General features: G+C 40.5%; 3 protein-coding genes across 6 annotated transcripts in view; all 3 read right to left on the bottom strand.

Moving 5' to 3' along the window:
• Positions 1–7,376: 7,376 nt before the first annotated feature.
• LOC310962194 (uncharacterized protein) lies at positions 7,377–8,375 on the bottom strand (the record flags this gene model as incomplete). The annotated part of the gene is made up of 1 exon (XM_083934577.1): positions 7,377–8,375. The coding sequence occupies one exon, from the start codon at positions 8,373–8,375 to the stop codon at positions 7,377–7,379; it is 999 nt and encodes a 332-aa protein (XP_083790703.1).
• A 1,177-nt stretch (positions 8,376–9,552) lies between these two features.
• On the bottom strand, positions 9,553–10,548 carry LOC310961586 (uncharacterized protein; the record flags this gene model as incomplete). Its single annotated transcript, XM_083933712.1, has 1 exon — positions 9,553–10,548. One exon carries the CDS (start codon positions 10,546–10,548, stop codon positions 9,553–9,555), a length of 996 nt encoding a protein of 331 aa, XP_083789838.1.
• Positions 10,549–13,183: 2,635 nt separating this feature from the next.
• LOC310961880 (rho-associated protein kinase 2-like) overlaps positions 13,184–21,726 on the bottom strand; it is a 31,103-nt gene continuing 22,560 nt past the window's right edge. The window contains exons 23-34 of one of the 4 annotated variants that reach the window (XM_083934164.1): positions 20,246–20,339; positions 19,857–19,951; positions 19,384–19,572; positions 19,108–19,276; positions 18,671–18,886; positions 18,081–18,148; positions 17,876–17,964; positions 16,714–16,792; positions 16,301–16,568; positions 15,464–15,743; positions 14,860–14,935; positions 13,184–13,712 (exon numbers count right to left, since the gene is read on the bottom strand). In XM_083934164.1, the coding sequence (XP_083790290.1) occupies positions 14,902–14,935; positions 15,464–15,743; positions 16,301–16,568; positions 16,714–16,792; positions 17,876–17,964; positions 18,081–18,148; positions 18,671–18,886; positions 19,108–19,276; positions 19,384–19,572; positions 19,857–19,951; positions 20,246–20,339 (1,581 nt within the window). In that variant the 3' untranslated portion in view covers positions 13,184–13,712; positions 14,860–14,901. Of the gene's footprint in view, positions 13,713–14,540; positions 14,652–14,859; positions 14,936–15,463; positions 15,744–16,300; positions 16,569–16,713; positions 16,793–17,875; positions 17,965–18,080; positions 18,149–18,670; positions 18,887–19,107; positions 19,277–19,383; positions 19,573–19,856; positions 19,952–20,245; positions 20,340–21,726 lie in introns of all 4 variants that reach the window. The other 3 variants (XM_083934163.1, XM_083934165.1, XM_083934166.1) reach the window with 3 other exon arrangements.

Raw genomic sequence — 21,726 nt, 5'->3', positions numbered from 1 at the left:
TGCCATCAGACTTGTGTGTCTTCTGGGATGAAAGATTTAGCTCTGTCACAGAATGAAGCAAACACACATTTCCCATATATCAAACTGTGACAGCTTTGCATTATTGTAATTGCAGCTTTGGGTCTCTGGCTAACGTGACACTTCGAGGTTTCATTCAGAAGTAAGACATCCATTTTATGGAAAGTATAACAGCAACACTCGTGAATGATTGTTGCCATAAAAGTAAAACTGACTTTTGAGTCATGAGCTCTATATGGAGGCTTTTGGTTTCAAAACAGCGACTATCGAAGACCTCCTTACTGTCAGGAAGGGGTGGGGTGTGTGTGTGTGTGTGGGGGGGGGGGTCTTAAAGTTATCCCAGAGGGATAACCACAAAACCACTATAGCGATAGATAGGAAATAGGAAAAAAAAACCACAAACTGTATAGAGCCACTACAGGCTTCCCTAAAGCTGCAGTCGGCAAGTCTGGCAGATCGAGTTGACTCAGTCAGATTTATTTTTTTTTGTTGATATATCCATCAGTCCATCCATCCATCCATGAGTCCGTCCGCTGAAATTAAGTGCAAGAAACATCATATAGCATTTTGCATAGAATTTCAGCTGCTCACTGGACAAATACCAGTTACATACTGACAAATGCAGGTTTCCTGTATAACTATATACCAAAACAAAGATATTTTGAAAGAATGCCTAATGCATGTTTTTTGGTTCATACAATTATTTGCTTTAGATGAGGACACAGCTTAAATAACAGCTAAATAATCATATTTTGGGAAATACACCCACATGCACACAGGGGTGCTGGGATGCATATTGTGTTATCTTTGGACAAAGCCAGGCTACTGTTTGCCTAAAGCTTAGCTAAGCATCTGCTGGCTGTAGCCGTATATATTTACCATACAGACCTGAGAGTGGTACTGCATAAATCTTCTCATAGCTTTCCTCCAGGAAATGAATACGTGTGTTTCCCAAAATGTCAACAATTCCGGTAAGTATGAAGCTGGACGCATGAGGGGGCTGGCCTAGCTTAGATTAAAGAGTTTGCCAAGAAAGCATGTAACTCACATAACAACCACACATTTTTACATTTCTTTTTGTGTATAGATTAAATAAACTCCAGGCCAAGGCAAGCAATACCCCCTCTTTATGCTAAGCTAGGCTAATTGGCTCCTGGCTCCAGCTCCGTAATGAATTTGCGTACGTCCCTGAATAATTGATTACTAAACCAGAAACTTGTCGGGTCGATGAGTTATTAAATCCACATCTTCATCTTAGTCTGCCTTCACAAACAGTTGGCCTGACCCCCTCTCTGTCCTAATCAGTGACGTATGATCTCACTCAGCAGCCTTGACCTTGTTTTTACATGCTGTGAACAAGTTGCGATGGCTGCAGGCACCTCTGCATGGCTCCACTCCAGCCACTCCAACAACAGGTGAAAGGTCCGTTATAGGCACTGCGGAAAGCCTCTCACGGACACACGGAGCCAGATGATAATCCGTATGAGCTCAGTGTGAAACAATGACAGTAAGCTGACATAAAAAACGTATTGCAAAGGATATAAGAAGTCAATGAGGAGATTAAGATGCCAAACAGTGATGAAATGTCCTGTCCTTGTCTTTTGTGCTAGGTATTCAAACTCCCTCGGCCCCATTTGTCCCCTGCGTGGGTCACTGTGGGCGATTACAGATGGATGTTGGTGCAGGGATCAATCTGCCATCCCGGGAAAGAAAAATTACAGAGCAAGACACAAAAGGAATAGTGGTGACTGGAGATATAAGATAGATTTTTTTCCTCTCGCAGCAGCCTCAGATCAAAGCTGCAGGGATCATACACAGTGCATCCCTGCAGTGGAATATTTACATAATTAAATAGAGGGGATGTGTGTACAGTCAGATGAGAATGGCAGGACTTGGGGGCGTGAAAGATCTGTCAGTGAGGCTATGAGCATGTCAATGGGAGATCACAGCTGTTGGGTTTCCTGAGGACGGGTTAATGAGAAAATACACATGGCGCTCCTGTCTATCTGTATGTGGATCTTCAAGGAATGACACAGTCTTCCTCTTACAAACGGGAAGTTCAATAGAGCAATAAAATACCGTCTCGCTCAAGTCAACAGGCTCAGGGGTTTTGCTCCTAAAGTTGGTCTGGTTAGTTAGTTAGATACTTTTAGGTAGATATTGCCACATCACAAAGATCACAAAGTCACTTCACTGACTTTATGAGTCTTTTATACTAGAAATACTGTTACAAAAGTCCTGCATTCAAAAATTTACTTCACTAAAAGTACAAGTATTAGCATTAAAGCATACTTAAAATACCAAGAGTAAAAGTGTTTGTTAAGCAGAATGGTCCATTTCAGAATCATATCTATCATATAACTTGAAAAAAAATTGATGGGCCCATTATTGATGCATTCATTGTTATGAAAAATGGAGCTGACCTGTAGGCAACAGGAACTTGGAAAATGATCTCAAAAGAACAAAACCAAGAAACCAGCAAAAGACTGAGTGGATTTAAGTAAAAACTAATCTAATGAGGGGATGAAGTGCAGGTGGAGAGAAGGAAGGAGAAGCTCAGGTAAGAAGAATGAGACGAATAGGCTTGGAGAACAGGCAGAGAGCTGATTGGCTGTGAAAAACTCTGGGAGCAAAGAAGGACAGACAAGGATAATTCAGAGCAGGTGTATAGATGGGTAAAGGAGAGGAAGGCAGCGCAGGAACACAGAAAACACAATCCCCTTAGTAATAAACCAACAAATCATCAAACTAAGAATACATAAACATAAACGCAGGTACACAACACTGTAACCTGCAACCTCCTTTATTTGTAGCAACAGGAAACCAAAAGAAAAACCCTCAATCACTGAGCACAAAAAAAGTCTGAGGCATCACAGCACCAGACTGTGACATTAATGTGGCAGCTGATGAACATGGAGCTTTTTTTCTTTTTCAATTGCTTTAAATACTGCCTGGTTGTGAATTGTAACTTGACAATTGTGACCACCGCCTATTATTACTGACGATAGACTCCTTTTAATATGGCCAGTAGACAAATATACCTTTTTTTCCCCTGGGGTTTTGACGCAACAGGGTCAAAGAGGGTTTGTAAATGGTAGAAAACAGCACAAGGCAAGTGACAATGTCATGGTAGTTACTTTTTAAAAAAAATTTGTATCTGCTACTTTTGATGTGTGTTTTTCAAACTCTGTGCTGGCTAATTTGGAACAGAAGTTACCGACAGGGTTTTTCAATGTTTCCATCACTGGCAATTGGAGCTGCAGACGATAAATACCCCTCGACTACAGAGTCGTTTGTTGTGGTAATTACTGTCGATGTAACCTTGAGACTTGTCTGCTCTCCTTGCTTACTCATGACTCTCATCGACAGTCTTATCAGGATTTATTTCCAGTCTTAAAGCAAAAAACAAGCTGCATCTGGCTGAGAAAACATCCATAAACTGATGCCTCATCGCTCCTTACGTGCATCATCACGGCTGCTTGTTGTGTTGTGTTGTGTCACATTGATATTTTTGGTTCACACTTCACAATTTCACCCACAGCTACCTGAATTTTCATCTGATTCTGATGGATAAACTGCTGTTATATTTCTTTTTAGGTTCATGTGTTCACCATGTGGTTGCTGTCTGTCTGTATGTGTGGGGATATTGAGGGAGCCTCCATCAAAGCTTTTATTCCCGCTATAAAAGGAGGCTCGATTTGTGGCAGGGTGTTAAACACGGCGTCCATCTAGGAAGAGCCTCCTAATAGCCCATTTCCCTGGAGAGGACGGGAGGCCATTTCCAACAACCAATCATAACGTCGGGGAAGTGGCCTCATCCCTCTTCACCAATAATGAGATAATGCACAAAGGCACCAGCACAATCCTTTCCCCATGTTTATGTTGTCATGAAGAGCAATGATTTATGTGCAGAACAGGATGAATACAATGCATTAAGGATTATGATAAATGAAGATGCGGGATAATGCACGAGACTGTGCTATTTTTCCACGCTCACCACCACCTTCGACTGGTAAAATTGATTGAACATGCTAGATGAGGGCTGTAAGCTCCAATTCATGCTTGGGCCTCAACATGCACAGGTTTGAGGCATAAATACTGTCAATCCTGAGTTAAAAGCGTAGGAAGGTTGATGAAGGTCTCAGTTTTACTGTTAAGTGCTTGCGTGGTAATGGCCTGAGGCGTCCACACTGTGACTCCTCTCACCCACCTTTAGGTAAGCTTTTAATGAGTCTAACAACCTCTTTTATTATTTCAGCCTGAGCTCAAACACACATCACGTAAGGAGATGACTGTAAAGTATCAAAGTTGGGGGAAAAAAATGCACAGCTGCAGTTAACAGATGTGTCAATAAATTAACGTGTGCCTTGTTAGAGGAGAAACTTCCTTTTCTTTTCCCCAATGTTGCTTTGACCGCTCTGTAGCGACACTTATCTAGAAAGCGAGGCAGGTATATGGGATAACTGACTCATTTTTAGTAGCGGAAGAAACATTTAGATCCTTAAGCCAAAGTAGCAAATACAGTATACAAACATTATTACAAGATTTACATGTCAAGCAAGAGTTTGACATTTTGGAAAGTATGCTTATTTGCTTTCTGACAGAGAGTTGATAGAGAAGATTGATACCACTCTAGGCTACACCCAGCAGCTGGTTAGCTTAGCTTAGCTTAGCTTAGCAGAGTGGAAATAGGGGGAAACAGCTAGCATGGTTCTGTCCAAACGTAATAAAAAAAACAAAAAACATTAGGACTCAACGATGTTACAGTCAAGAAATAGTCTGTTGTAACTTTCCCCTGTGGGAATCAATAAAGTTCATATCTTTTCTTCTTCTTAACTGTGTCACCCTTTTACGGTCTTTAAGCTAAGCTAACTGACTAACTAGCTATATAGCCCAAAGACAGTAATGAGATATTGATCTTATCACCCAACTCTTCTTCACAAAGAAATAAAAATCTTATTTCCTAAAATATTGTTTTAAATTTTGTAAGTATTTTCAGCAAAATGTTCTTAACTAACAGTGGTTCTTTAGTGAGTGTTGATATACAGTACATTACACTACAGAACGGAATATTTTAACATTGTAGCTGAATGAGGTGAGGGCAAATATTTTCTATACTTGGGTTTTTATTCTATAGAAATTTATAATATTTTCTGAGCTCCTCAGGTTTTAAAAAAAAGGTACAATTTTTGTCTGCAAAATAACTGGTAAGTACAGCTATTGGATGCAAGTAGTGGAATAAAAAGTTAAATAGTGCAAAAACTACACAATTATTAACAAAAATGTCAAGTAATTACTGCGTTTTTTTTTATGTTCTTATGAGCGGCGCTTAAAGACGATCATGTCTCCATTATTACAACACAGAGTCAGAAAGACCACAGTCTTTTTCAAGTGTGTGACCTTTTAGATTTCAGTGTCAGACAATCATCATTTTCTGACAGTACGACAGTGAGCCAGAGAACAGGCTCCATTCCTCCATACTTATCAGGGGAGGGACGACTCGTCCACATTTATCCAAGGAACGGCCTGCACACCATTACACGCTTACAAACACCAGGGCCTGGGGGATTCACAGGAGCAGATGAAGATTAAATGTCTCTCCCCAAAAAGCAGCAGTAGTTATTAAGGTAGAGGAGAGTGCTTTGGTTCACTTTGCCCTAAACAGATGTTTCCATTCGGAGGGAATTATCGGACCAACAGTTCCTCAACCTTTATACTTCAGGATAAAATTCAGAGAGGTAGAATGAAGGACACACATCAAACATGGAAGTTTTCTGTCTAGTCTTTGAGGAAAATTTTAACATAGAAGGTTTCATTATCATAATTGACAGCCTCTAGAGGAGACTGTTTTTTATTTTATAAGAGTAATAAATTACATTGGTGCACTCACTGTGACCAAGACTTGAGGACATGGGTGTGTGGGCAGACAGAAGATATACACACACATATACACAATGAGAGAGACAGACCTTTAGAAAGAAAAAGAGTGAGAGAGATATTTAAACACACCCAGAAGAGGTCAGCTGGAAGACTCAGCCAATGCACTGCCCACACACTCCCACATGCTCAACATCATTAAAAACAAAAGGGCACGACTGAAACAATGCTGCAATCTGTGATGCAACCAACAACGCGACAGTTCTGTTGGTGTAAGAATTCACTGTAAGCATCTCAAAAACCATCAAGGAAGGAGGGAAGAGTGCTATTGCTTGTGATCCTGGACACAAGGATGTCCATTTTTTGTCTTAGTCCCAGTTTTTTGGACCAAAAGCCCTTCATTAAGGCAAAGGTTACACACTGGGTAGAAATATAGCCAACTAATAGATATCACCAACTTTCCCAGTTGATTATTAACATAAGACAATCATTTTTTGTATGCAGGCATTATATTATAATGTTTAAATTCGCTTGCATTACAATAACATAAATCTCAATATTGGATTAAACCAGAGGAAGTTTTGGATATCTATCTTTATTTCTCCATAAATCAGAAAATACTGCCATGAAAAAATCCATTTCTGTCAGGTTTTAGGAATAAAACGTTCTATAAATAAGGGTACGAATGACAAACCCCTCTGTAAAAACCCTCAGAATATAGGTATGAGTAAATCTGGAAAGTTTGATGCATAATGATTTCTGTCTCAGAGAATAAAATCTTTAGAGATAGATCACATCAAAATCCATACATTTTGCAGGACACAACAGGTGAATAGGGTAACTAACAAATACTCCCACACTATTTCCCAAGTTGATGACTTATATTGAGACAATTATTCTTTGCATTACAAGTTTTCTATAATTGTATGTTTAAATATGCAAATGAAGCATTATATAATGCAAACTTTCAGTAAATTCAGGAGAAATCTACAGATGCAAACAAAGTGTAGTGAATATACTTAGATGTGTATTTTGAATTTCTTGTCTGACAGAAGAAAAATAGCCCCAAATCTCAAAATTGCCTTAAGAGGTTATGAATAAAAACCTAGTGTTTAAACTATAATCATTTGCCTTGAGATTATGAGCCTCATGGATCAAAATCCATATAACTAGGATCCATTAGCAGCATGATTTGCTTTGCCAGATTTTTTAGCTGGGATCTATCAAGTAAATTGGTTCTTAAATTACCTACACTGTCTGTTCAGGTCATTGCTTTGACAATTTATTGAGCGTCTTATGCCACCCAGTGGGCTGGACAGTATCCAGACGGGGATCTCAAGGAGAGATCAGAAGAAAGTGCTGGGTAAAATAATGAGCCATAAAGTTTTATTTCAGCCTTTGACGCAGCCGTTAATTTATCATTTGGCATGATTTTAGTGGAATGAGAGTAAATGCAATTTTTTCCTTCCACCTACTCATCACTAATTTTGAACCTTCTGAAGTCCAAGCTCACTGTCAGTTAAAGAGATCACTTGTCGCTGTTTAAGTGCTCCAGGCCCCGCACACTTCACCTCCTCCAAAAAGATAACATTTTGAGGATGGAGAGTGATCCACTTCCACAGATACTCCATCTTGTCATCACACACCCAGGGGTTTCCTGTCAATGTCATCCTGAAAGAGGATTTTCTCTCATCCAGCAGCCCAGAGGGGAGATGCAGCAGCTGATTCTGATTGAGCAGCAGAAGATCGAGATGCAGGAGACCCTGAAGGAGGGTCGCCGGCAGCTCTTGGAGCTGATTCTCCTGCAGAAACAGTTGGGATAGTTTCAGGTTGTGAGAGAATATTGTGGGTTTCAGGGAACTTAATTTGTTACCGGCAAGATTCAATGTCTCCAGGCGGTGCAGGCTCTTCAGGGCATCAGGTTGTAGGTCTTGCAGATTGTTGTCACTCAAGTCTAGATTCACTAGATTGGGCAACTTCTGAAGCAGAGTGGCAGGTACACTTGTTAAACGGTTTCCAGCCAAGTCCAGCCAAGTCAGGCTACTGTTGCCAGGAAACCACTCGGCATCAGCCTTTTCAATCAGATTATTCTTCAGCACAAGACTACGAAGTGAGGCATGGCTGAAGACATTTGGAGGAAGATGAACCAGCTGATTTCCTGTCAGATCAAACACGTCCAAGTGAGGAACATTCTTCAGCAGGTCTGAAGGAAGGCTTGTCAGGTTGTTGTGATACAGCTGGAGGTTATTGAGAAAGGGCACAACACTCAGATGACTGGCTGTGATTCTGCTAAGTTTGGAGGATTGGATGGATAGTTGAGTGGTGTTGGAGGGTAAACCATCTTCAGGGAAGTGTGTAAGGGAGCTTTGGCTACACACCACCTCTGCACCTGAAGGTTGAAAGGAACAGGAGCACAGATCTGGGCAAGAGTGGGCGCATTCAGCCAGTGCAGAGAAAGTCAGGAGCATCCACAAGTTCATCTTTAAAGCACTGCATCAAAGGAGACACGCACAGTATAAGAGGCAGATATCGAGAACATGTTATAATCGAAATACAAATGATCAGGTGTTTAAAACTAATCTCACTGCATTGTTAAAATCTGATCATAAATGCATGGTCTTACCTGAAAGGCAGCACAGAATTACTTCTGTTTTTCATCACAGACCTGGTTTTATACAGTGTTTGTTCCCAGCAGTGAGTCAGGACAAAATGTTGCAAGAGGCAAACACAACCAAGCAAACAAACCAGCTCATCAAGTGAGTGGTTACTTTTTTACTGTTCTTTCCAAAAGTAAAGATGTGACCACACACAAATCAATATTTTCTTTTTTCTTTCCTTCAAGAACATTTTGATGCAACGGTATGTTATATTAATTGATTTGTAAATACTGTAATGTTAACTGCATGAATGAGGTTTCATCATTTAATCCATTTTCATACTCTTGGTGTTTAGATTTCTCCTTTTAGAGAAAGAAAATTTGTTGAAGGAATAGTTTGACATTTTGGGAAATATGTTTATTTGCTTTCTTGCTAATGGTTAGATAATTTGTATACTGTACCACCCTAATGGCTGTTTATTCAATGTTAAGCTTCAGACAGCAAATGATGGAAACAGCTAGCCTGGCTCCGTCTACAAAGTCAGTCAGTCTTCTGCAACTGAGCTCTCACCGTCTCTGCACGGTCATTGCAGCCAAGGAATGACTGTAACGGCACTGTAGCAGCAATTTCTACCCATATATAGCACAATTGTGACGTCACAGCTGTACCGACGCCATGACGGCTCGTTTAAAGACAAATTTTCTTATAACAGGCTGTGTGCATTTCTACAAAACACCATGTTTTGGTTTGAGAAGGTCTTATGCGGGGCTGGTAGGTGGATTTCTAACCTTTGGACAGAGCCAGGCTAACTGTTCCCCTGTGTTTTCAGTCTTTATGCTAAGCTAAGTCAAACATCTCTTGACTGTAGCTTCATATTTGATGTAATACGTTTTATCTACAAAGTAAAGATAGAAAAGACAGAAATTCTTGAAGGCTCTCTTTGCTTACACCAGATTTAATTATGACACTGACATACGAGAATGTTTCAGTGAATATAAGACAGCTATGACAGGCTGATCGGGGTGTATCACCATATTAGATAATAACCAATATGAGAATGTTAAGACTGAAGGTTTAGTTCACTTTCTGTCAGCGACATTACTGAGCGCCCCACCAGAGACTGCGGGCTGGCACATACTATGGTCTCCGGCAGGAAGACCTTCTTCTTGTTCTTCTGAAGCCACCTCCAGAGGTACTCCACCTTCCCATCACACAGCCAGGGGTTGGTGGCCAGGTCCAGCCCCTCCTCATCCAGGGAGGTCAGAGGGTCCAGCAAACCTGCAGGGATGTGGCTCAGCTGGTTGTCATCCAGACTGAGGGCTTTAAGTTGAGCAAGCTCCTGAAAAAGGTTTTGCGGGAGTTTGTTGAGCTTATTCTGAGAGAGAAACAGATAGGTGAGGTTACGAGTGCTCTGAAATAAAGATGCATCAAGGGTGTCCAGCTTGTTGTTTTTAAGATTTAGCCTCTCAAGTCTGGTCAGCGAGTCCAGAGAATTTGCAGAGATCTTCTCCAGACGGTTGTTGGCCAGGTCCAGATTGTCCAGGCGCGGCATCTTCTGGAGCAGAGCAGCCGGGATCTTCATTAAACTGTTCCCAGATAAGTCCAACCAGTTGATGCTGCTGTTGTCAGTGAGCCACTCAGCATCAGCTTTTCCAATCAGGTTATTCTTCAGTACCAAGTTACGGAGTGCGGCGTGGCTGAAGACATCTGCAGGCAGGTCTGACACTTTGTTTCCTGTGAGATCCAAAGTGTCGAGGTGAGGAACCCCTCTGAGAAGATGAGAGGAAAGGCTCTGCAGGTGGTTGCTGTACAGGTGGAGCCCCCGCAGCAGTGGCGTGACGTTCAGGTGCCGCTCGGAGATAGAGGTGATGTTCGTGAACTGGATGGTCATTAGGGTGGTGTTCATCGGGAGACCCTCAGAGGGGTACTCCGTCAGGGGAACCTCATTGCAGACCACCTCGACTTTTCTGTAGCATTTGCAAAGGGGCGGGCAGGACAGAGCGCTGTGGCAGGAATAGGCCAACCAGAGGAAAGTAAGGGCACACCAACACTTCATTACTATAAGAAGAGGACACAAAGAGTTCAGATGAGGAGGAAAAATACAGCAGAAAGGATTGAAATATCCCAATGAAGTATGTCACAAATGCAAAACATCACAAATCATTTCCAGTTCATGCACATAACGTTCAGTAACATGAGAAACAAAATAAAACTTACTGCTGTCTTTGAGGTGGTTGAGTATCAGACAGATTCAGCTGTGGTCACTTGCAAATTACTGAGTCATTTGTAGAGCAGAATCCCCCGAATCTAATCATTACTTATAGAGTAAACAAGGACCCACTCACTGCCCAGTCATTTGCCAAGGACAGGTAGTTGCAACAGACTGTGAGACTCTAACCTGCGGGGAAAGTTTATTGGATAAAATGTTATAGTTCTGCAAAAAACAGCTGATTGTGAAATTTGGTTAATGTGAGCACATGAAGTTTAAGATTCTGATAGTTTTCCACCGAGTGAAAAACTAATTGAGATGTTAATAAGATTTTGAGCTTTGGATTTTATTTATTTTTTGATATGGGTGAGGAGGAGAGAGAGGCAGCATGTGAATAAGAAAATGTATGATCATCATTTTTGAGTGAGGTGGATTATATTTACTCTGCTGGAAATTAAATTCATCATCAGAAAAACGAATGAATTCATGCTGTAAAGTGTTTATATAGAAATGGTTCACTCAGATGCAAAATGTTTAAATCTGTTATATAGTAGTGAGCACCAAACAAGCCTTAGATTTTAACCACTTGATTTATAATAATAATACATTTTATTTATAGGCGCCTTTCTAAGCACTCAAGGACAGCGTACGTTTGTTAGAAACAGTGCAACACAAACAATAATAAAATTTGGAGTGAATAGAATGATCAAATCAGGTAAAAATAACAACACAGTGCAAATGAGATCAAAGGGAAAAGGCAGTTTTGAACAGATGGGTTTTCAGTTTGGATTTGAAGTGAGGGAGTGAGGGAGTGTTCCTGAGTTCCTGAGGTAGTTAGTTCCCCGTCTTTACTAACACATTTGAAGAAAGGTGTCTTTCTAATAAATCTGATGGATAGCTTAATCTACTGTATAATGCATCATATTTATAAGATCACTGTATCTTTTGTCCAATATTAACTAAAGTAACTAGTATATAAAAGTCTAAAATAAACAAAGTTAGTGAACTGTCAAGATCACGTGTCGCACGGTTCTGTGAAACAAACCAGCTTACTAGTCAGGTTAGTATAAAGTAACGTGCAATTTAAATACGCCAGTACGGTAAATTACAAGTACCTCAAATGTATACTTAAGCACAGTATTTAACACTGCTGCACAAAATACTTTTCCCTTTTTCGAAATGTAAATTACAAATAATAAGTGCTGATTCACGATGAGGAGGAGAAACACGAGGAGAAGGCTGCGTGCCACCTGAGGTCGCAGCTGTCAGTACAGCAGCTTTCACGGTTATTCAACCAGAACATACAGTCACACAGCTGATAGACAGAATGGATCAGACCTGTATGAAAAATGGTTTAAGCAGATGGGCAACATGATGAACCATTACATTATGTATGATGAGTGCCAGTTGGCTTTAGGCTGCTCTGAAAGATTTATTCCAGTCAAGCCCACTCACTCCTCATGCACTGGCAAGATAGAACCAAACCTATTCTGGTAGGGTTCAAATAGTCAAAATACGCTGTAGTCAGATATAACAACTCCGAAGGATCGCTACAATATTAACTGATGTGTTTATAATGTCAAGGGCTCTGCATCTGTTTCATTGTCGTTTTGTATTTATCTTGTGACCCTACATACCATTTGCTATGATTTATAATGAGTATGGCTTAAAGGTTCCATATTAAGCTTATTTTCAGGTTTTTGGGTTTCTACTGGAACATGTTTACAAGCTTTAATCAAAACATTTTTTAGCGCCTGTCTCTTTAAGACCCCTCCTGAATAAGCCCAGTTTGCTATAATCGGTCAGCGTTTCCGGATCTTCCGCGACTACGCCCTCGGCACAATGATTGCAATCAGGGAATGACTATAATGTCACTGATGCAGCACTTTCTACCTATATATATAGTATAGTTGTGACATCACAACCGTACAGAAGTCCTGACGGCTCGTTTAAAGACAGGAATACGGGCTGTGTGCATTTCTCTGTGGATTGAGCGTTGTGATACCTTCAAAGTATTTATAAAGCACCACAATCTGGTTCATAATAAATAAAAAACTGAAAATCTGACTGTGTTACCTTTAACAATGATTCAATTCAAACACTGATAATGCACATACAGTGCATCAGGGGAAGATGTGGGTGGAAAAACTGTATTAAAACCCTAGAAACGTACAACCGACCACCGAACTCATTGAACTTGATTCTATCTGTATGCATTTCATTCACTGCCTGTCTACTGCTTAATGCAGTATCTTTGTTACATTTGAGGGAGAATTGTGCATGAAATTCAGGTTTCAAATAAAACATCAGAGGCACAAAATAAATCATTAAGGCCTCGGTCATGCATTTTTGTTATTATTTTAAGTCAAATCCTAAACACGTCACGTCAAATCATGAACAAAGACATAAATTACTCATTTTCAGGGTATCAATATTTATTTGAATTTGTTATGAATGTTGAGAAGAAGAAGTTTCTGTTCAATTCACATTATTCTGTGTTATACTGTAATGGATCTGCGTAGTGTAATGAAAACTGTATTCATTTACAAGCATATACTGCAGTGTGCTGCTGACTTATATCCATAAAAATAAAACAATCATATACTATGAGCTACAATGTCTGTGTTACAATACACAGACAGCCCTTTTAATCCTATATACAAATGTTCACACACTAACATCTCACACACACAAATCCATGTGAGTCACTGCATCTGACAGAAGAAAATGTCCATGTTTTTGTCGTGATGGTTATAAAATAAGACAGGTTTAATCACCGAGGTTTTTCATTTCCTCGCTTGATATGAATACTCATTTTCATCTTGTTCAAATGACAAAGGCAGCCCCAGTTCTCATGACGACAGCCGACTGACGACTGTGAATGTTTTTAGCCATGTTTTTTTCTATTCAGTCTACTTCCCTGAAGAAAGAACACATGTAGGCACTGCGTTCAGGCTGCGGTCACTAATCCACAAAGATGAAAATGCACATCTTTGATCAGCCAGGGTTAACTGTGAAAAGAGAGAAAGAGAAAGAACATGATATGAAAACCTGGGATGCTACCAACAGAATGGCTGGACTTCAAAAGGCACGCCCACACAAAATCCACACATATTAAACCAGGAAGCTATCCAGTAGCCACACAATGCATGAGTGAAATGCATAAAAAAGCAGACAGATGGGTTCTTGGTCTACATGTTTGCAAGAAGTGAAATATAAAAACTATTTTTTGGGATATACACTTTTTTGCTGTTTTGCAGAGAGTTTGATGAGAAGATTAATACCACTTGTCTGTCTGTACAGTAGTATACATATGTATATGAAGCTACAGCGGGCAGATGGTTAGCTTAGCATAGAGACTGGAAACTGCTAGCCTGGCTCTTTCCAATATATATAATAGATATTATTCATTTTTTAATTTTTTTTAGATTCCTTCGTTTGTGTGAGCTTCCTTTGGACAGAGCCAAGTTAACATTTCCCCTTGTTGGAAGTGTTTATGCTAAGCTAACTGGCTGCATCTCCATATTTAACATACAGATATGCTAGTGGGATATAGTCAAGCAACTATCTGCAGGAAAGCGAATAAATGTACTTCCAAAAATAACAAATTATTGCTTTTATATTTTACTTCTTACAAACATGCAGACCAAGATTACTCCCAAATCTATCTGTTTTCTGTGCATGAAGCAAATTTCCAAAACCATCAAGCTGTTTTTGTAGCAACGATGAAATTTAAACACTGAGTTTGTGTTCATGTAAATTTATAAATCACACAAAAACATGCCTCTGGCCGCATTCAGGCCTATTAACTGCAAACATACATGCAGAGGTCCAGTTACCCTCTGTCCCTTCTCTTTTACTTCTTTCAGAAGAACAAATCATCATCATCATCATCATTATTGACATCATCCAACGGCCAACTCCAGTCTTTCCGGCCAAACTCAAGCAATCTGAAACAGTAAGTACGGATGTTCACCTAGGGGTCGTGCTTCAGAAACAGCTGGGGCAACACATGCCAGGTTCAGCAGGTGGCAGTGTAGAGCTGTGTGTAGTTTACGGAGTGACTGAACACTGCTTGTTTTAATGAGGGGAGTGTTAATGGACACGGCAGCACATAGTTATGGAGGGCAGACAGGTGCAACAAGCTCTGCTACTTACAGTCTCCCAGCATGAGAGACGTTAGAATGGTGGGGTCAAAGGTCAGTGGAGGATGATACGGAGCATGGGGCCAGTGCTGAAGGGTGAGAGCCAGTTAGGTTGTGGCTGAGAGAGCAGACTTTAACAAACTGAGTGTCTTAATCAATCACAGGAAACAAGACAGATACAGTTAGTGACTACTATAATGGTTTTCTACTCAATTAGGTGGTAACGTACTGAGGCTGTGTGTGAAGCCATGTTGGAACATTAACGCTGCATACAGTGTTACATGATGAGAATCATCAACAGAGAAGACAAAGTAAGTAGTAAGACTTGTTTTGGTTATTATTCTTTTAAAAAAAAATAAAAAATCTACTGAGAAACAGATTGAAGTTCTCTTGTGACACTGACAGGAAATGATGAGAATAAAATGGGAGAAAACCGAAATGAGCTGCTGACGAGCACCAAAAGTAAACCAACACAGTAAACAGAGACTTACATTTTTGGACTTGTAATATATTACAAAAGAAGACATTTTTTTTTAATATTTGTTGTGTTGCATCAATTCTGCACTGGCAAAATGTTTTGTTAAAAGGTTAAAAACTAAAATCTCCCTCTTCCTCACCTGGTTTTCCCCGATGGCTGCTGCTGTCTGCTGGGCTGAATCTTGATGGCTCCGCGATGGGCTGACATACGAGGCGAACCCCTCGGGGAATTCCGCGGGGAGACTCGTGGGGAGGAGCGCGGTATTGCTTCAGGGAGGTTGTTTTGTGCTGCGGAGGGAGGACTCATACTCGGGTGTTTCCTCGGGATGCGTTTGAGGAGGTGGCTGACCCAGCGCTGCTGCTCCTCCTGGGAGTTGGTCAGCAGGAGCAGCTCTTTGGCAGTGGACATGTCATAGTTCACTGTTGAAGAAAGAGATTTAAAATGGATTAATACAGGTTTTTGCTGACACTTCTGTATTTCTTTGAATGTGGGCTTAATTCTATGGTGCAATTTCAAGCTGTACATTGTGGTAGTGTTGTGTGGGACTGCAGTATCCTGAAAAATGTTTCTAATATAGAGATTAATCATTAGTTTATCAAAAGATAATAACAATATGATAAGTGTTATTCAGTCATGTTTTTGAGCAAAAATGGCAAATATTGTCTGGTCTAAGCTTCTAAAATGTCAGAATTTTCTGCTTTTCTTACTTTCTACCATTGTAAATGGAATACATTTGAGCTTTTCACTGTTGGTTGGACAAAACAATCAATATCTTGTACATTTTTTCATTATTCTCGGATTTTATTGTGAATTGTCGGATTCATTGATGGATTGGTAGTTACATCTCTTAATAATAAAAGATGTTTCTACAGTGAAACAAGTACAACGGTAGTGCTGTACATCTTAATGCTGGCGAAGCTTGTGGCTCTATTGTACAAGTGAAGTTATATATTAGCTCTTGACTGAGCGTACTGACCTTTACAGGGCACAATAACTTCCTCCTTTCTGTCCAGGTGGTCCTTGTGACACTTGGTGTGGCAGCGGCGGCACTCGAGGGCCGGCGGAGGCTTAAAAACGTGCCACAGGGGCCGAGTGCAGGCCTCGCAGCTGGAGGGGAAGTGGTACAGGGTGAGGATGAACTCGTGGCCCTTGTGGCTGATGTAGGAGGGTCGATCACCGTACGTCGCGGGCTCCACTACAAGCTCCTGTTCACGTTTAATCTCGCCTTCGTTGGCATACAGGATCTGGGAAACAAGAAGAAAGGGGAATAGATCTTATTGAAGCTATTGAGGCAGACAGTTAAATTGAGGAAACCTGATTTATACTGACGGTCTGAATGGAGAGAGGGGGGAAAGAAAGACGGTAACAGAAAGTGTCGTAGCTCATTACCTGAAAGATCCTTGGAATTTCTTTGGCATCTGCGCGGTACACGTCAGTATGGGTGACAGGTCGGACATGAAAGAGCTTACTGTAGGTGGGAGAGAGATGGAAGAGTTAAGAGAAGACCCAGTATGATAAGTTTAATTACCAACTACAAAAATATAATGTGAAGCAGCAGTTGGGTCTGCTTCCCCCTTTAGAAAACTATGAAAATCAAACTTTTGTCATAGTCATTTTGTGATTTAAGTTAATTCTACTCTACTTATGTTCCCAATGTCAGGTGCTCATGGGGTCTTATACTGTACATAAGAGTTTCTAATTATGGGTCAATCCTGATCAAACTCAGCATCAGGGTTAAGCTGAACATTGTGAAGTTACTTTGTTCCAGAGCTACTACGTCCTCTAAAAGTCATTATATTGCTCTTCTTCTGTGCTGACTTTTGAACAAGTGTGTCTCTTGATATAAACTAACATAGTATGTAATTGGGAAAAAAGGCTATCTTCACATTTCAAATTACAGAAGAGCGAACAGAGATGTACATTTCTAATGCAAATTGAATGGTTAAAATACTTTCCATCACATAGGTTTCAAGGAGTTTAACATCAGTAAGCTTAAGGTGGGTGATTTCAACATATTTACCTAGGGCAAAAACATTGCTGAGAATATAAACCCATTTAAATGTCTCCTTAATGTGTCATATTATGAGGTCATTGAGCTGGGGGAATATACAGTAGAACCCTTGGAGCATGGATAGGCGCCCGCTTTAAATCATGTCTTTTGTTTTCATGCTGCATTTTATCTTATTTCACTTATAGACACACTGGCGGCATCGCTGTCCAACACTTTGGTCCAGACAGATTCCATGTTTTCTACTTCTGAAAATACTCATAATCTCATCAGGTTGCAATGTAATAACTTTGGTGATGACTTTATACTTATTCCAACACAATCATCAGGTTAAAATGTTCCAGTACTTTGGTTTATGACCTAATTAGCAAATGTTAGCATGCTACATGGTGGACATGGTGCACTGCTATACCTCCTGTTAGCAGTGACTGAATCATAGTAACGACTCTAATAACTACTGTTAAAAAGTGCTCCATACATACATTTCACCATTATTACACTTTTTTGGCATTACATGTTCAAACCCTGCTTTCAATGACTCACTCGATGTCCAGGGTCATGAAAGGATTGGCCTGCTCTCGGTCCAGCTCACTGTTGTAGAACAGGATCTTCTTACTGCTCACAACTATATACTTTAAAATCAAAGGAAACATGGGCCAAAAGGTTAAAGGAGGAAATGACCTAACGGTAATGGTTTTAACCAAGAAAACAAATCTCTAGATACGAGATATAGCGGTGGATACATTACTTTTTTGTCCCAGCCAAATCTCTTTGTGTTCTTGGTAGGAAGTGAAATCCAGCCCTCCAGCCTGGAGTCTAGTTTGCAGAGAAAAACACAGGAAGATGTTGACAAAAAGACGAGAACTGCCTTTAATCATGCAAACAACTTCAAAGAACACCTTGACATTTTGAAATGGCGGCATTCGGTGGCATTTTCTTTAAACTCTCATCAGTTGGAGAGGAAATGATTCCTTGCTGGAAACAAAGGGCAAGTGGCAGGAAGCTTTGCTATTTGGTTTCAACAGCAGACGATTCAGTAAGTAAAAGGAAAAAGCTCTATACACCAGCTTCACTAAAACACCTTTCCCCACATTTTTTGCAGTGGAATACATTTGACCAAAGCAGTGCAGTATCAAGCTGTGTGTATGCAATTAACATGAAACAGGATTAAAGCACAGCAGAGACAGAGTTAACAGAGTACAGGGATTAGCTGGAATTTTGCAAGGTTGAACCAGGGTTGGGGGTATTTCTTTCTCAATACTGGAAAAAAATATGGAAATACTTGGATGGATGAATGTTATAACCCCATCCAAGATTTGAACCGCCATGCAGGGTCACCTGCAGGTTCAGCCTCAGGGGGCTGTTCGTAGGTGAGGGCCAGGGGACGGGGGCCCCGCTCCACCTGCCCGTCATATTCTTCTTCATCCGAAGAGTCAGAGTCGAAGAGAGTATGAGCAGAGTGAAGGTTGGGCCGGGTGTCGATGCAGACAGATTTGTGAGTGCGCTGGTAGGTGAAGGACATTGATTCTGAGGTGTGGGAGTGAGTAATGCGGACTGTGCCGGACCATGAAGAGAATTTGAGGTGAAAGAAGGGAGGGAAAAGGGAGGAAGCATAAAGAGGGAAAAGGTCAAAAACTATTGGCCTGGAAGAGACTTAAAGTGAAAACAAAGGAAACAGTGAAGACTCCGTAAGAGACTGAAGGAAGAGAAAAACAGGAAGTGCATGCAGAAGTCTGTTGTCTGACTGCCTGCCAAATAAAGTCTCCTTTGTCTACCTGGGTATCCGTCACCCACGTCCAGGTCGTTGCCGCTGCTGATGCTGGTGGAGTCCAGAGAGTGAACACTGAGGGAACTGATCTGGCAACGAAGCTGCTCAATGTCACTGTCTTTGCTGTCCAACGCCATCTGAAGCTCCAGACGCACCTGGTTCTCTTCTGCTATAGTCTGAATAACCGACATGAGCATTTTAGTTGCATTTCAATGTATTTAATATTGTTTGCAGTTATAATAAAGCAAAAAATTATAATGTCTGGTCTGCGGTGTTGGCATACCGCCTGCATGTCCGTTAGCTCTCTCTGGTATTTGATGATGGTGCTGTTGAGCTTCTCCTTCTCCGTTCTCAGCTCCAGCTGCAGCTTCCTGTTCTCCTTCTCCTTCCTATGCACCTCGGTGTCGATGCTTCGGGATCCTCCTCGCATTGTCTCCCTCCTGTTCATCACCTCGGCCAGCTTGTTGACAGCCTGGAAGTAAAAAAACAGCAATCTAAATTTTTTTCCCCAGATAACTGTTTGTGATTACTATGAATTCAGTAAATACACAAGGAAGCCTGCAGGAACATTAATGTTGCAGCCGGAGAGGTTTTTTTCTAAAACTTGCCCACAGTTCAACACAAGCCTGCAGCTGAACATTATTCTTATCAACAGATGATGTGGCATAACAGCTGTAAAAAGTCAGACAGTAAAAGTAGGAAAATATAGAAACTATTTCAGGCTCTCCAGACCTGTGTAGGCGCCCAGGCACACACCTGAATTTTTAGTGTCCTTTCATTCTGCACCAGCTTTTCAAAGGACAGTTTGAGTGAGTTCATCTGCTTCTCCCCCTCCTTGGCTTTCTGGAGCTCTGTATAAATAGCAGAGAAGAATATTAATTCATAGACTTTACTTACTTAAGTTTTAGAGAAGTAATCCATAAATTATAGCGCAGGTTTGAAGAGCAATATTCTGCTGTTTCTGCAGACACTTGGTTCCCTGATGAAGAGATTAATGGCGACCTTCCATGACATTTTTGAAGCCATCCCATTAATCTTCCGGATATGTAAGACCACTTTTTAACACATTTTCCAGGGCTGAGGGAAATGTCATTAATGCGGAAATCTGTTCTCTGCACATAATCCACCCCAAAAATCACACTCACGTTGCTGCATGTCTTTCAGCTGGTTGTTGAGATCCTCTTTCTCGCTGGCCAAGTTGGCCACATCTACTGTCATAGTGCGATTGGACTCTTCCAGCTGTAGGGGGCGTCAGGGTAGAGGTGAGTTCATCCATGCATACAGTATCACGCAAGCAAGATAACTTCAAGGAGGAAGAACGTTTTAAACCAGAATGCTTAACATTTACTGGCGTTATATTGTATTGTATGACTGTAATTTACAGCAGTAATGATGTCATTAAAAGGTATCACATGGTGTTTCTGACTAGTAGAGCTATGGAGTAGAGTTTCGAGTGTGTGAGTGAGGACATCATTTATTTGTAAAATTTCTCCTGAGCCTGACTCCAGTTTCAGGCAGTTCCTCTGATGGACAATTGGTGGCGCTAACAAGGAAGCTAGGAAAGAAGATTGCAAGCTGGCCAACATGGATGTAACCAATTACAGGTTTGAAACACCTACTTTTGGTGCAGGAATGCAAAATGAAATTAAGATTTATAATATTTTTAAACAAAAAATGTCATCATGGATTAAGACTTCCTGTGTTGGAATTGTAACAGCATTAAAGGTCCCATATTGTAAAAGTAAGTAAGATATATTTCCAATGTTTTCTTTTATTATAAAGCAGGTTGAGGTGCTATATAAACAATGTGAAAGTATAAAAAGTGCTCGATCCACAGAGAAATGCACACAGCCCTTATTCAGAAACTGTGCCTTTAAATGAGCCGTCAGGACTTCTGTACGTTTATGATGTCACAACTATACTATATAAAGGGTAGAGAGTGCTGCTACGATGCTGTTACAGTCATTCCCCAGCTGCAATGACGCTGATATACCCGAAAATGTTGACCAATCAGAGCAGACTGGGCTTTTTTTGGGAGGGAGACTTAAAGAGGCACGCGCCAAAATGAAGCGCTTCAGACTTTTTTCACCTATCTACACCAGGCCTCAACCGATTACTTTATTTCTTTTTATTATTAATTATTTTATATACAACTGCTCTTAATCCATTTGATGTCCTATGATTTATTTATTGCCGTGTTTATTAAACTTTCTACTTCTGTGCTATTATTTTTTGTTATAATTATCTTACAGTGTTTCCCTAACCATTGTATTAGGGGGTGCCCGACCCCCCAACTGCACCCCCCGCCCCCCATGAAAGTCAAGTCATTTTTATTCTGAATAGCGTCAGATCACGACAGGGGTCATTTAATGATCCCTTTCCTATAGATCAGCTATATACATTGTCCTATTAGTAAACAAACTAAAGAACCTTATGTTATTTATCTTATTTGCACGACGGCATGTAAATTCTGTCTCTACATGGTTGAGTTTTTATAATTCTCAGAAAACTCTGACAGCGTTGGAGATTCACTTGTTGAAAGATCCTACAAAAAAACTGAATTAAACAAACTAAATTATTATTATTACTAATAATTAAAATTATTTTGTTGTGTTTGAAAACGAAA

This window comes from Echiichthys vipera (assembly GCF_963691815.1).
Source record: "Echiichthys vipera genome assembly, chromosome: 19".
In the NCBI taxonomy this organism is placed as follows: domain Eukaryota; kingdom Metazoa; phylum Chordata; class Actinopteri; order Perciformes; family Trachinidae; genus Echiichthys; species Echiichthys vipera.
This window is presented reverse-complemented; position numbering and strand designations above follow the sequence as displayed.